The 12,470-nt window shown below is 48.4% G+C and overlaps 1 protein-coding gene across 1 annotated transcript in view; it reads left to right on the forward strand.

The window, feature by feature from the left end:
- LOC125750360 (low-density lipoprotein receptor-related protein 6-like) overlaps positions 1 to 10,837 on the forward strand; it is a 45,167-nt gene extending 34,330 nt beyond the window's left edge. The window contains exons 11-23 of the mRNA XM_049028088.1: positions 166 to 350; positions 907 to 1,233; positions 2,308 to 2,510; positions 2,977 to 3,182; positions 3,522 to 3,712; positions 5,294 to 5,503; positions 5,574 to 5,699; positions 5,995 to 6,231; positions 6,348 to 6,458; positions 6,708 to 6,932; positions 7,088 to 7,224; positions 7,332 to 7,429; positions 7,531 to 10,837. Of these exons, the coding sequence (XP_048884045.1) occupies positions 166 to 350; positions 907 to 1,233; positions 2,308 to 2,510; positions 2,977 to 3,182; positions 3,522 to 3,712; positions 5,294 to 5,503; positions 5,574 to 5,699; positions 5,995 to 6,231; positions 6,348 to 6,458; positions 6,708 to 6,932; positions 7,088 to 7,224; positions 7,332 to 7,429; positions 7,531 to 7,819 (2,545 nt within the window). The 3' untranslated portion in view covers positions 7,820 to 10,837. The remainder of the gene's footprint in view (positions 1 to 165; positions 351 to 906; positions 1,234 to 2,307; positions 2,511 to 2,976; positions 3,183 to 3,521; positions 3,713 to 5,293; positions 5,504 to 5,573; positions 5,700 to 5,994; positions 6,232 to 6,347; positions 6,459 to 6,707; positions 6,933 to 7,087; positions 7,225 to 7,331; positions 7,430 to 7,530) is intronic.
- Positions 10,838 to 12,470: the final 1,633 nt, after the last annotated feature.

Below are 12,470 nucleotides of genomic sequence, written 5' to 3' on the forward strand. Positions count from 1 at the left end.
TGTATTATGGGATGAGCTTTAAATGATAAACTGTAAAACCCAGTCCAGCAAGCAACTGGGCTGCAGGAGGATGCTTTAGAGACTTGCCCTGTGCTGTGCACGTTGTGGTCAGCAGTGGTCGGCAGTTGAAGGCTCACCAGTTTCCAACCATCTGTCCATCTGCAGGTTTATGTACTGGACGGAGTGGGGTGGGAAACCTAAAATCGACCGTGCAGCCATGGATGGAACTGGCCGCGTCACCCTGGTCCCCAACGTGGGCCGGGCCAATGGCCTGACCATCGACTACGCCGAGCGGAGGCTGTACTGGACGGACCTGGACACGACTCTCATAGAGTCGTCCAACCTGCTTGGTGACTGATCTCGTGTCTGAAAGCGGGGGACCTTCTTTTCAGCAAAGAGGCAGGCGTGTCATGGCACCTAAATCCTAAAGCCGTATTAGTGACTACAGACCAGCACACTGTCATTACCTAAGGTCTGAGAAGCCGTCATATGATACCTGTATTTTTAAGTTGAGTTTACATGCCGGGAGTTTGGCTTCCTTTGTTAATCAGTGCATTGCAGATTCTGTTTAATCAATCATTTTCCACATTGTACTATTTGTTTCCATTTTAGTCATAGGCTGTTCTGTACCCGCTGGGCCTGTAGCATATCGCCTTACAGCAGTGGAGTATGTTTCCAATTAGGGGCCATTTCACTTTTACTGTTCATCTCATGCTTTGTCTTGAGTCGTTCTTCGATGGTTTGCACATTCAAATGTCGAGTCGAAATTATGCTCACGTCATGCCAGTTTTCGGAGGGAAAAATAGGTCCTACCCGATTTTATGATTCTTGTAAATTTCTTATGGGGCAAATGACTAAGGACGGCTTTATTAGTAATTAATTTTACTGTTTCGCTTTTGCATGAAGGCCTGGAACGCGAGGTCATAGCAGATGACCTACCGCACCCCTTTGGTCTGACGCAGTACCAGGACTACATCTACTGGACGGACTGGAGCCAGCGCAGCATTGAGCGTGCCAACAAGACCAGCGGGCAGAACCGCACGGTGATCCAGGGCCACCTGGACTACGTGATGGACATCCTGGTGTTCCACTCGTCGCGGCAGTCGGGCTGGAACATCTGCGCCTCCACCAGCGGCCACTGCTCCCACCTGTGCCTGGCCGTGCCCGTCAGCGGCTTTGTGTGCGGATGCCCCGCCCACTTCTCTCTGAACAACGACAACAAGAGCTGCAGTGGTGAGTCGGGCAGCTCCCCGGTGAGAGGAGGATGGAGGAGGACGGCTCAGTGCGGGTTTGAGCCTTGAAGCATTAGCTGTTCGATTATTAATAGTGGAGTTATAGTGCAGGGGTGACACGGTAGGACTTCTGCTCTCTCTTTTTTTGTGTTCTTCAGACGGCTTTGTGCTTCTGAAGTAAGCGCGGTTTGCACATTTGGCAACTTGGCTGGGGTGTCGAAAAACGGAGCCCAGTTCAGCCTCGCTGCACCCTCCTCCTCCGTTGATTTAAAGGAGGGGGAGGAACAATAAATTGAATTAAGAGGCTCTCTGGGAAGGGAGATCTTAGCGAGTGCAGCAGCGCTGGCATCGGGGATCGTGTGAGTGCAGCGGCAGCTCAGCGAATCGTGGGCTTAAGCGGCGCCTTGTGAAGTGAACAGTAAGGGGATGGTATTAATAAAACCTGCTACATCACTTACAGATCCACTCGTCGTCAGATATTCCGGGTGCTTCTCAGCACAGTACCGCCTTAAGTCAGACATCCACGGCAGTTGTCCTGTCACGGATGATCCTTTTTTATATTTTTCTCTGGTCTTTATTCTTCTTTTAAATATTGGTTTTGCGTTTTTTTCTTCCACAAAATGGACGTCCACTTATTTTTGTCTAATTCCTGCTTTGTTGCAAGTCTGTACAAACGCCGTACTGTCCCTTGTGACGGGGACACTCAGCCTGCGAGGAGTAGCCTCTGCTTTCAATGTTACCTGCTTGTTCTTAATAATAATTGATACTTTATGGATCCCTCTGTGGGGAAATTGTCTTTACGCCTCCCTCAGCTTGCTCCATGTAGAGTAAGCTGTCCGCGAAGGGCTGCCACCCGCAATGGAGCCCAGGGAATAGTCTCTAGCTGGTCCCTCTGGCAGCTGAAGGCACCTGATTTGCTCGCCTCCGCTTTTCGTCATGTGGTCTGGCGCCAATGTCAAACTGATATGTATGAATGAGTGGCCATCCAACTGCGAGCCCCATGCAATTCAGTCTTCAGTGCCTCACTGGGCGTTCCGTTGTCCCTGGCCTTCCCCCGCCCTGCCCTGCCCCACAGCCCCCACCTCCTTCCTGCTCTTCAGCCAGAAGACGGCCATCAGCCGCATGGTGATGGACGAGCAGCAGAGCCCCGACATCATCCTGCCCCTGCACAGCCTTCGGAATGTGCGCGCCATCGACTACGACCCCCTCCACCGGCACCTCTACTGGATCGACGCCAAGCAGAACGCTATCCGCCGGGCCCAGGAGGATGGAAACCAGGTACCACCCTTCAAGCAGTCTCGCAGCTTCTTCATGATATTGATGTGCCCCCCCCCCCCCCCCCCCCCCGAATTTGTACATTTGCAAGTTACCCCCTTTGGCTATTTGAGCAAACCCCTTAACCTTAATAGGTCCAGGAATACTGACCCTACTGCCTGATCCTCACTTGTATGCCACTTTGGACAAAGGTGCTGATAAACGTGGAATGTGTTGTACATGGGGATATTCTAATCAGTTGTGCATTTTCACACAGTCTTTTCTTTCCACTGATCCAGTCCAGTTTACCGTTTGCCATGCAGTCAGTACCATATGACATGCTGCTTTTTAACAGTGCAGCAGTAGATTCGGGTCTCTGCTTTTTTCTTTGGGAGCTCAGTCAGCTCCCGGTGTTATGGCTGTGACTCTGGTACATGAATAGTATCCATGACTTTTCACTGTGACCTCTGACATTGGACCCCCCCGCCAGAGCATAAGTGTGGTTTCTGGCATGCCGGGAGGCCTTGGTCTACAGCCTTATGACCTCAGCATCGACATCTACAGCCGCTTCATCTATTGGACCAGCGAAGTGACCAACGTCATCAACGTAACGCACATAGACGGCCGCGGTGTGGGCGTGGTGCTCCGCGGGGAGCACGACAGGCCCCGTGCCATCGTGGTCAACCCGGAGAGGGGGTCAGTTCACTGTCCTGTTTCATGTTGGTTTCGTGTTGATCTTTGAGAGAGTGTAATCACTAAGTTCTATAATTATGCATTTTAGTTGGAACAAGCTGGATTTCTAGGCCCAGAGCAGAGTCGTGAAGCCTCATGCTGAACATTACTCTGCATGTCTGACACGTTCAGTCTGAGAATTCCTCTTAGAGCTCTTCATCTAGGGATGACTTGTAAAACCTGCTCCTGAAACATTTACCAGACGGCAGAGTTGTGTGCGCCCAGTGTCAATAATTCTTACTCGGCGAGCGTGAGTGAGGTGACATGTTTATTTGGACACTCAAGGTGCCCCCACCCCTCCAGGTACATGTACTTCACGAATCTGCAGGAGCGCTCACCCAAGATCGAGCGCGCGGCGCTAGACGGCACGGAGAGAGAGGTGCTGTTTTTCACCGGTCTGGGAAAGCCTGTGGCGCTCGCCGTGGACAACGAAGCAAGCCGGCTCTTCTGGGCGGATGCCGACCTGCGGCGTATAGAGAGCAGCGATCTCACCGGTGAGCTCAGCACTGCTCCCTGGGGGCGCTCATCAGACATATAGCGTGAGATCACCACTTCGAGTCCCTGTGATGACAAAGGCCGTTATCCTGCTTGTTAGTGGTTTCACTCACTGACACTCAGCGGTATGTGAGTAATAGGTCATGTGACCGGGATGAAGATGTGCTCTCTCCATCTTCCAACTGCTGATTCAGTACTGGATCAGTACTGTTAGCTTGGACCCTATCCCAGGCAATACCAGGTACAAGGCAGGAGACATCCTGGACAGATTGTCTGTAAATCGTGTCTTAAGCTACTAAAATAATATTTGGTCACCGCTCCTGCTATTATTTTTATTTATTTACACACACACACACACACTATATATACATATATATATATATGTGTGTGTGTGTGTGTGTTTGCTCCTCTTCTCACCCAGAGCCATCAGATGATTGCTGTAATTTTTTCCACAGACTGTAATCAAGCGCTATAACCACAACTCAGTCAGTGCTGGCGAGGTATCTCTCTGTTCAGGGTGATTCATAAGCATAACTACTTCACTGAGGAATTTGTGAAGAACACCATTTACTCTACTCGCCAAAATGTTTAAGATGGCTGTCACTCCTGTTACATACAAGTTGCAGATTCTGGTTCATCTTTGGGTTATTCAGGACTCGTATGGGATGGACATCTTGTTCAGAAGAGTATACTGTTTCAGTGTAATCAACACATGCAAATAAGACATGATTACCAGCAGATCCAAAACGGCAGGCTGCACCGCAGTGGGGTCTTGCTTTGTGTTTGTGTGTAGAGTGCACAGTCTGTAATGAGCGGTCATGATTGGAGCTTCCAGGAAAAGCTTGGGTGGGGAACAGTTGAGTTAAGGCACCAGGGTAGCTTGAGGTAGCCTTGGATGGCTCCAGATAGACCCCAAACTTGTCATCTTCAGCTTCCTGGAAGCCGTAGTGGTGAAGCGAGGCCCAAGCATGGTGCTCCTCGAGCTGCGTTCATAGGATGGGCTCCAAGTGAGACCTCAGGCACAGCAACAGGCCTCCTACAGCTGGTCAAAGTATGAGTTGCGTTTGATGGGAACGAGCCGCCTCCGTTACTCTGCTCATAGGACGTCCATGCGCTGCCGGCTTTTAGCCTTTCGTGTCACCCTGTCACACACTGAGAAACCTGACCTCTCCTGCTTGCAGTCAAACTTCTCCGAGCACAAAATGTTTTCTTTTTTGCAAAGAAATACTGGTTTGGGGACGTCAAAGAATAGCAAACAAAGGGAATCGTAGACTGTCTTCACAAGGGGATGAAGATCAAGAGAGGGTCTGTCGTCTAAACAAACCCCGGATCTTCACCAGGATAAAAGACCCACAGATGGACCTCCTTTCCAAATTGTCTGGATCATATTTTGGTTTTATTATTTTTTCCCCCTAAACCTTCTCCTGCAGTGAGTTATAACATTGCACAACCCTGCTCAGCCTTAATGTTCTTCTCTCTCTCCCTCCCTGAAGCACCCTGCCGTCTTTTCCTCTGGGTCTCGCGTTATCTTGTCCTGGTGTCCCTCTAACCTCCTTACTCTCTTCAAACCTGCTCGCCAGGCGCAAACAGGGTGGTAATGGAGGACTCCAACATCCTCCAGCCCGTCGGGCTGACCATCTTTGAGAACCACCTGTATTGGATTGACCGGCAGCAGCAGATGATCGAGCGCATCGACAAGACTACCCGCGAGGGCCGCACCAAGATCCAGGCCCGCATCTCCTCTCTGAGCGACATCCACGCCGTCCATGCTCTCGACATGAAGGAATATAGTGAGTGCCCTGTACAGTCTGTCTTAGTGGCCCTCATTTCCTGCCTCTGCTGATGCGATACCTCCCACAGGTAAGCACCCCTGTACCTCGGACAATGGCGGCTGCTCCCACATTTGCGTCGTGAAGGGCGACGGCACCACTCGTTGCTCCTGTCCCATCCACCTGGTGTTGCTGCAGAACGAGCTCTCCTGTGGAGGTGAGCCCTTGCCTGGCCAGGGAGACCTTGGCATGGAGACGCCCCGCGCCCACTGAATACCAGCCATGCCACACCATTACACACCGTGCCAGCGATCTGTTTTTAAGTGATTAGATTTTCCTTAAATTTTCCCGCTGAAGCTTTACTTAGGCTCACTAAACTTTTTAAATCGTAGCACATTATTAAAGTTAAGAACTGAGGATTTGGGCCTGGCTCCAGGGTCTGATAAATCAGTCACAGGGAACTTTGTGTAAAACTTTCCCTGGACCCTCCTCTTCCCCCCCCCCCCCCCCAGAGCCTCCCACTTGCTCCCCAGAGCAATTTTCCTGCGCCTCTGGCGACGTGGACTGCATCCCGCAGGCATGGCGCTGCGATGGCATCGCCGAGTGTGAGGATGGCAGCGATGAGCGTGACTGCCCTGTGTGCTCGCCACTGGAGTTCCAGTGCGCCAGTAGGCAGTGCGTAGCCCTAGAGCTGCGCTGCGATGGCGAGGCCAACTGCCAGGACGCGTCCGACGAGAACGAGTGCACAAGTGAGGGTCTTGGATATTCGGCAGAGGGGGGTAGAGGGACTAGAGATAAGACATTGGGCTGGAAACCCAGAACACACATGGGCAGAGGGCTGACATGTATGCTTTGGGTCTATCAGCACACTGTCCTGTGGACCAGTTCAGCTGCGCTAATGGCCAGTGTGTCGGCAAGCACAAGAGGTGCGATCACAACATGGACTGCACTGACAACTCTGACGAGCTCGGCTGCTGTGAGTCACCTGACCCATCACCGTAGCTTTGGTGTTATACATGTCGTTTCTGTGTGAATATCTCCTTTTGATTATGAGTTTTACATTGAGCTGTAGTGGTCTGTGTAAGGCTATCTGTAAGTGGTTTTCATGGGTGGGCGTTGATTTGTGTGAGACTAAACACTGATCCAGGGTCAGTGCTACTTGGGGTGCCTGTAGTCCTGGCTAAGGGTGTGTTATCGTGTCTGAAGGCTCCGCCTCTTTTCCCAGACCCCACAGAGGAGCCGCCGCCCCCACCCACCAGTGCTGTGGGCTCCATCGTGGGCGTGGTCCTCGCGCTCTTCGTGGTGGGCGCCATCTACTTCGTATGCCAGCGTGTCTTCTGCCCACACGCCAAGGATGATGGCGAGGCCAACGACTTCGTGGTCCACGGTCCATCGTCCATGCCGCTGGGATACGTGCCGCACCCCAACTCGCTCTCCCGGTCACTTCCAGGTAGACCTCACTGGGTCGCATCACAGGCGGGCCGTCATGACCATTCCATTAGATTTTCATTATTAATTGCTCTAGTTATACTTCTGCAAGACGGCCTGTGAAGGTCTTTAGTCCAGTGGCTCTGGACTGTAACTGAGTCTCCTTCCGCTGCTCAGGTATGTCTCGTGGAAAGTCGGTAATGGGGTCCCTCAGCATCATGGCAGGCAGCAGTGGGCCACCCTATGACCGGGCCCATGTCACAGGGGCATCCTCCAGTAGCTCCTCAAGCACCAAGGGTTCTTACTTCCCTCCGGTGAGCACCAGGAACTGCATCATAAGGAGTCCCCCAATATTGTGTATGCGTGTGAGAATCTGCTACGTGTTACTCAGCAGAAACCAGGTTTCAATCCCCACCCCCAGGTCCTGAACCCTCCTCCATCACCTGCCACAGAGCGGTCCCACTACACCATGGAGTTTGGTTACTCCTCTAACAGTCCCTCCACACACCGTTCCTACAGGTACTGCTTTCAGGGGTTTTTCTTTTTTTTGCCTGGGGTTACATGGGACAAGGTCTATGTTCAATGCATCCTGCCTTTTTTTTTCCTCCTTAACTCTGCAGCTACAGACTCTACACCTACCGGCACATTGCCCCGCCCACTACACCCTGCAGCACAGACGTGTGTGACAGCGACTGCACGCCAGGCCGTCGCATCATCGCGCCGGCCAAGGGCTACACCAGCGACCTCAACTACGACTCTGAGCCCTTTCCCCCGCCTCCAACGCCCCGCAGCCAGTATCTGTCAGCGGAGGAGAACTGCGAGAGCTGCCCCCCCTCACCCTACACCGACCGCAGCTACTCCCACCATCTTTACCCTCCACCTCCATCCCCATGCACGGACTCCTCCTGAGCCACGCCCACTTTCTCTGGCCCCGCCTTCCCCTGTAAATACCATTTGTGCATATGAGTAAGAGGATATTATGGGGGGGGGGTTTTGTACAGTATTAAAATATAAAGCCAGGACGTCCTGGGATAGGGGATTGTTGGGGCACGTTGTACAGTGAAGTATTTATATTTTCTATACCGCATCTATGGGTGCCAAAAGTTTGTATTATGAAGAGAATTTTGTACATTATATAACTATACAAATTTATAAAAATTTGCCACAAATGAGAAATGCTGCCTTAATCCCAAAGTCTGAAACAGAAGACGCTGCCTTGACATGGGGCTGAAAGCAAGCAATCCAGAGGAGAGAGACACTTAGCTAATGCCAAAAATGGGGCGCCTCGGAGGGGCTGCCTGAATTCAGTCTGTCAGGACTACGGAGCTTGTCCTGACCACCTCTGCCGCCCTGCCATCACACTGTGGGAAACCAAAGAGCCAATGAAGCAGTAGAAGGCCACAGGGTGCTGAACATCAGCCCATGCTGGGTAACTGGTTCACCCCAAAGCCTGGTCTCTTCCTCTTTCTCCTCTTCCAGCTCTCTAAGGGTCTCACTTGTTCACACTGGACTACACCCACCTACAGGGAGTAGACATCCCAGAGCAGAGACGGATGTGTTTGAGCACAGAGATGCCATAGTGGAATATGGCAGCTCAGTGTGACTCCCCCACCCGTGTTGATGGAGTTAACATTCAGAAGCGATTAACCAAACATACATTCTTGGTTCTAAAGTCTTTCTCTTTTTAAATAAATCATGTCAGGCTACAGCTGTAAACTGAGACAAACGGCATGCTGTGGTTCTGCTTAATACCCCCCCCCCCCCCCCCCCCAGAGGAAGGGAAGAGCACCACCTAGTGTCTGACTCATGCCAAAACTTTTAATCTTTTAAACTCGGTGCCCACAGAATATTTTCATATTTTTGTACCATGTATTGTGTAGATATCATATTTATAAGCTATTAAAAACCTCATATTAGGTTATTGTAAATGTATCCACTATATCCTTGCAGTACTTGTGTGTTTCTGCTGTAAATGAAACCCTATCTATTTTTCTATTGTGTGTAAGTCTGTATAGAGACAATCTAAGGCAGATCATTTGAAGAGAATGCGCAGATATCCATGTATTATTAATATTATTATTATTATATTTTTTTACCCAGGCAAATTATCATTCTGTTTCTCCTTTGCTTGATTTGCTTGATTTAATAATTATTCTACACATGACTAGTTATACCACGGTCACCTCAAGGTGTTTCTCTTTGAACAGCAAACGCATCCCTGGACAACACAAGAGTTCAGCCCCCCTTGGCTGGATGTCTTCACTGTACTGTGTTGATCCTGGGTTCAGTACATTAAGTTGTCATGTTTCAGGGCTCAAGACCAAATCCCCCCCCCCCCCCCATATTTTCCGCTCTGCGAGATATTGGAGGCTCACTTTCGAATTTCTCCCACTGTGAAATGCCCAGCCTCGAACTACTGCCTGTCTGCATCTCATTTAGCGGGATGAGTTCAGGCTGGACTGATGTCTGGTGAACGCCAGCTCCCATGCCTGATTGGCCGGGAAGGACAATTTACTGTCTTTTTGGAATAATGGATTAAGAGAAATTTACTGGCTCTTGGAACGTTTTTTTTTTTTTTTGCTTGCCAAAGTGCTCTAAATAGTTTAGCTCTGACTTTGACAGTCTGTTGGCAATATCTTTGACTTGACTGCAATCAAGGCTTCACATCTATGTTTGATTAACTCCCAAAGGGCTTCGGTCTTCTCTGCCTGCTGCTGAACTGGACCTTTGATGAAGGACCCATGTGCCATATGCGTGTACCTGTGTGCAGTTCCTTGGGCAGACTTGAGCGGCAGGGGCAGAGTTGTGCTGTTCTGCTAAACTCCTGAAGTGTCTGTAAATGGGGCCGCGTTGGTTTTGGTTTCCTCGTGTCGATTAGTTTGCCTGTAAGTGAACCAGGATGGATCCGTACAATGTACTTCTCTGGCCTCTCCATGCAGAAATCACTTTCTCTTTTTATATTAAATTGTAGCAGTAAAACCACTTTTAATATATTAAACTTCTCAGCATTTGCTGACGGCAGAACCTGTTGAGTCCGTAGCACCCTGGCAGCTCGGCATCCATCGGCACGCATCTCCAACACCTGTCAGACACAGTCCTGTCATCCTGTCACCTACTGCATCTGGCCCCTGACCACTGCCTGTGATAAACTAGCTTAATGATGTTTTCCTTCTTGACTGCACTTTACGGTACTCTTGGTAGTTGCTGATGTAATAGTTCATTTAGGAGAGTTTGTTACCCCTTATGCCTGAGCAAATTTCCTAATTTTTGTTTTAATTCCTTCATCTGACATGATCTACCTGAATGTAGTAACACAAGTTGTAGATGTTTCAGATCTTTACTATAGGGTTTAGTCACCTATAACTGACAAAGGGTTATAATAATTGGTAACCAAAGGAATTATTTTGGATTGCTAAATTTTCAAATAGGGAAAATGTACCTCAAAAGAGGTTTATATTAAACTTCTTGGCTTTGGTTTTCATTTTAGCCTCAAAACAAACGTAGCCTTTCAGAAAACTTTTGTGAAGAAATGTTATGCTACCTGCCGGTTGGCTTAGCTTGTTTTGGGAGATTTAATATTAAATTTAACTTAAGCTTTAGCTGCATGGATGTCCATGGTAAGAGTTGCTTGAGGTAAAAATTAAAAGCACTTTTGGTTCCAGGACATTGGAGAAGCTAAGCTGACAGGGCTGAGCATCGGAAAGGCCGTTCTGGCTGGGGGGTCCTCATGAAGCTGTTTGTTACTGTGGTGCTTTGCAGGCGTGACTTCAGGATAACCAACATTTGGTTAATCATATCCACAATGTTCCACTAACCCTTTGTAAATTGCTTTTCATGTACAACAGTGTATAAAACCTGTACAGCCCATATTATATATCTTTATAAGCTGTTGTAACAAATTAAATGTTGATTTTTTTATAAGAAGAATTAATGGAATTTTCTTATTTATACTCTGAGATGGTTTGTAAAATACTTATTTCTCTTTCTGGTTATGGCTTTAAGTAATTCTTGTGCTGTGGAATATACATTTACGTAAACAGGTCTAACTTGGGGCGGCATGGTGGTGCAGTGGTTAGCACTGTTGCCTCACACCTCTGGGACCCGGGTTCGAGTCTCCGCCTGGGTCACATGTGTGCGGAGTTTGCATGTTCTCTCCACGTCGTCCTGGGGTTTCCTCTGGATTCCTCCCACAGTCCAAAAACATGCTGAGGCTAATTGGAGTTGCTAAATAGCCCATAGGTGTGCATGTGTGAGTGAATGGTGTGTGAGTGTGCTCCTGACCCCCCCGCAACCCAATAGTACAAGCGGTTTGGAAAATGGATGGATGGATGGAGGTCTAACTTGTTGTATGGTTATGAACACAAAAAGGCCACTGGCAGTTTATAAGTTTTTCACATATTTAGATTTCCAAAAATCATTCAGATTTTCATACAGTTTGCTACCCTCCAGTGTAATCAGTGGGATACCAAAAGGCTCTACGTGGGGGACATTATTGATTAATTTATATGTATATAAAAGTTTATGCAATATTTAGCTTATTGATTCAATTTGTGCAGAAGCGGAACATGAAAAAATTCTAAACTTGGAAAAAATGACGGCCGATTTGCACTCATAACCTCTGGAATAGGCTCCAGATTCACCACAACCCTGAACAAGACAAGCAGTTACAGAAAATCGATGGTTGGTTGGTTGGATGGATGGATGGATGGATGGATGGATGGATGACTAATAATATCCTACATAAATCATTCAAAATTCAAATGTGGATTATTTTATGTTAATTATTTAACTGTTCTTAAACTTAGTTTTATTCAAACAACTAAAGTCAACCTCCCAGGCGTATTTTGTACCATAGTCCTGCTTTTAATGTTGCTGTTGAAATGACTTTGTATGACGCTCTTAGAGCACCACCTGGTGGCTATATTGTTTGCTGCGCTGTTAAACCCCCAGAGCTTCATAGTTGCTGGGTGTGTAGACCTTCGTTTAGCATTTATCCATGTTTCCTCAGCCTGGTTCTATTTGGATTCAAAGCATTTCCTGTGTTTCATAACTTAAAGCTAATGAAAGTATACCTCAGCAGAGATAAAAGATTTGTTGGCTTGGATTGCTTACTTTTTTCTTGTTTTTTCACTCTACTATAACAGTGTTGGCATAATGTACACATTGATTATCTGTCAAGGGTGGCATCATATATGAGGATAGTGACCAGTCAGTTCTTGAAACTGGTGTGTTGAAAGCAGGAAAAATGGGCAAGTGTAAGGATCTGAGCGACTGACAAGAGCCAATTTGAGATGGCTAGACAACTGGGTTAGAGCATCTACAAAACATCAGGCCATGTGGGGTGTTCCCAATATGCAGTGAGCATTACCTACCAAAAATGGTCCATAGAAGACCAACTGGTGAACTAGCTCATGGGCACTCAAGGCTCACTAACGCATGTGGGGAGCGAAGGCTACCCCATCTGGATGGATGCCAAAGGAGAGCTATCATAGAACAAATCGTGAGGGTTGGACTCCACCAGCCCTTTGTCACCGATTCTGTTCATAACTTTTATGGACAG

This window comes from Brienomyrus brachyistius, chromosome 1 (genome assembly GCF_023856365.1).
Source record: "Brienomyrus brachyistius isolate T26 chromosome 1, BBRACH_0.4, whole genome shotgun sequence".
Lineage (NCBI taxonomy): Eukaryota > Metazoa > Chordata > Actinopteri > Osteoglossiformes > Mormyridae > Brienomyrus > Brienomyrus brachyistius.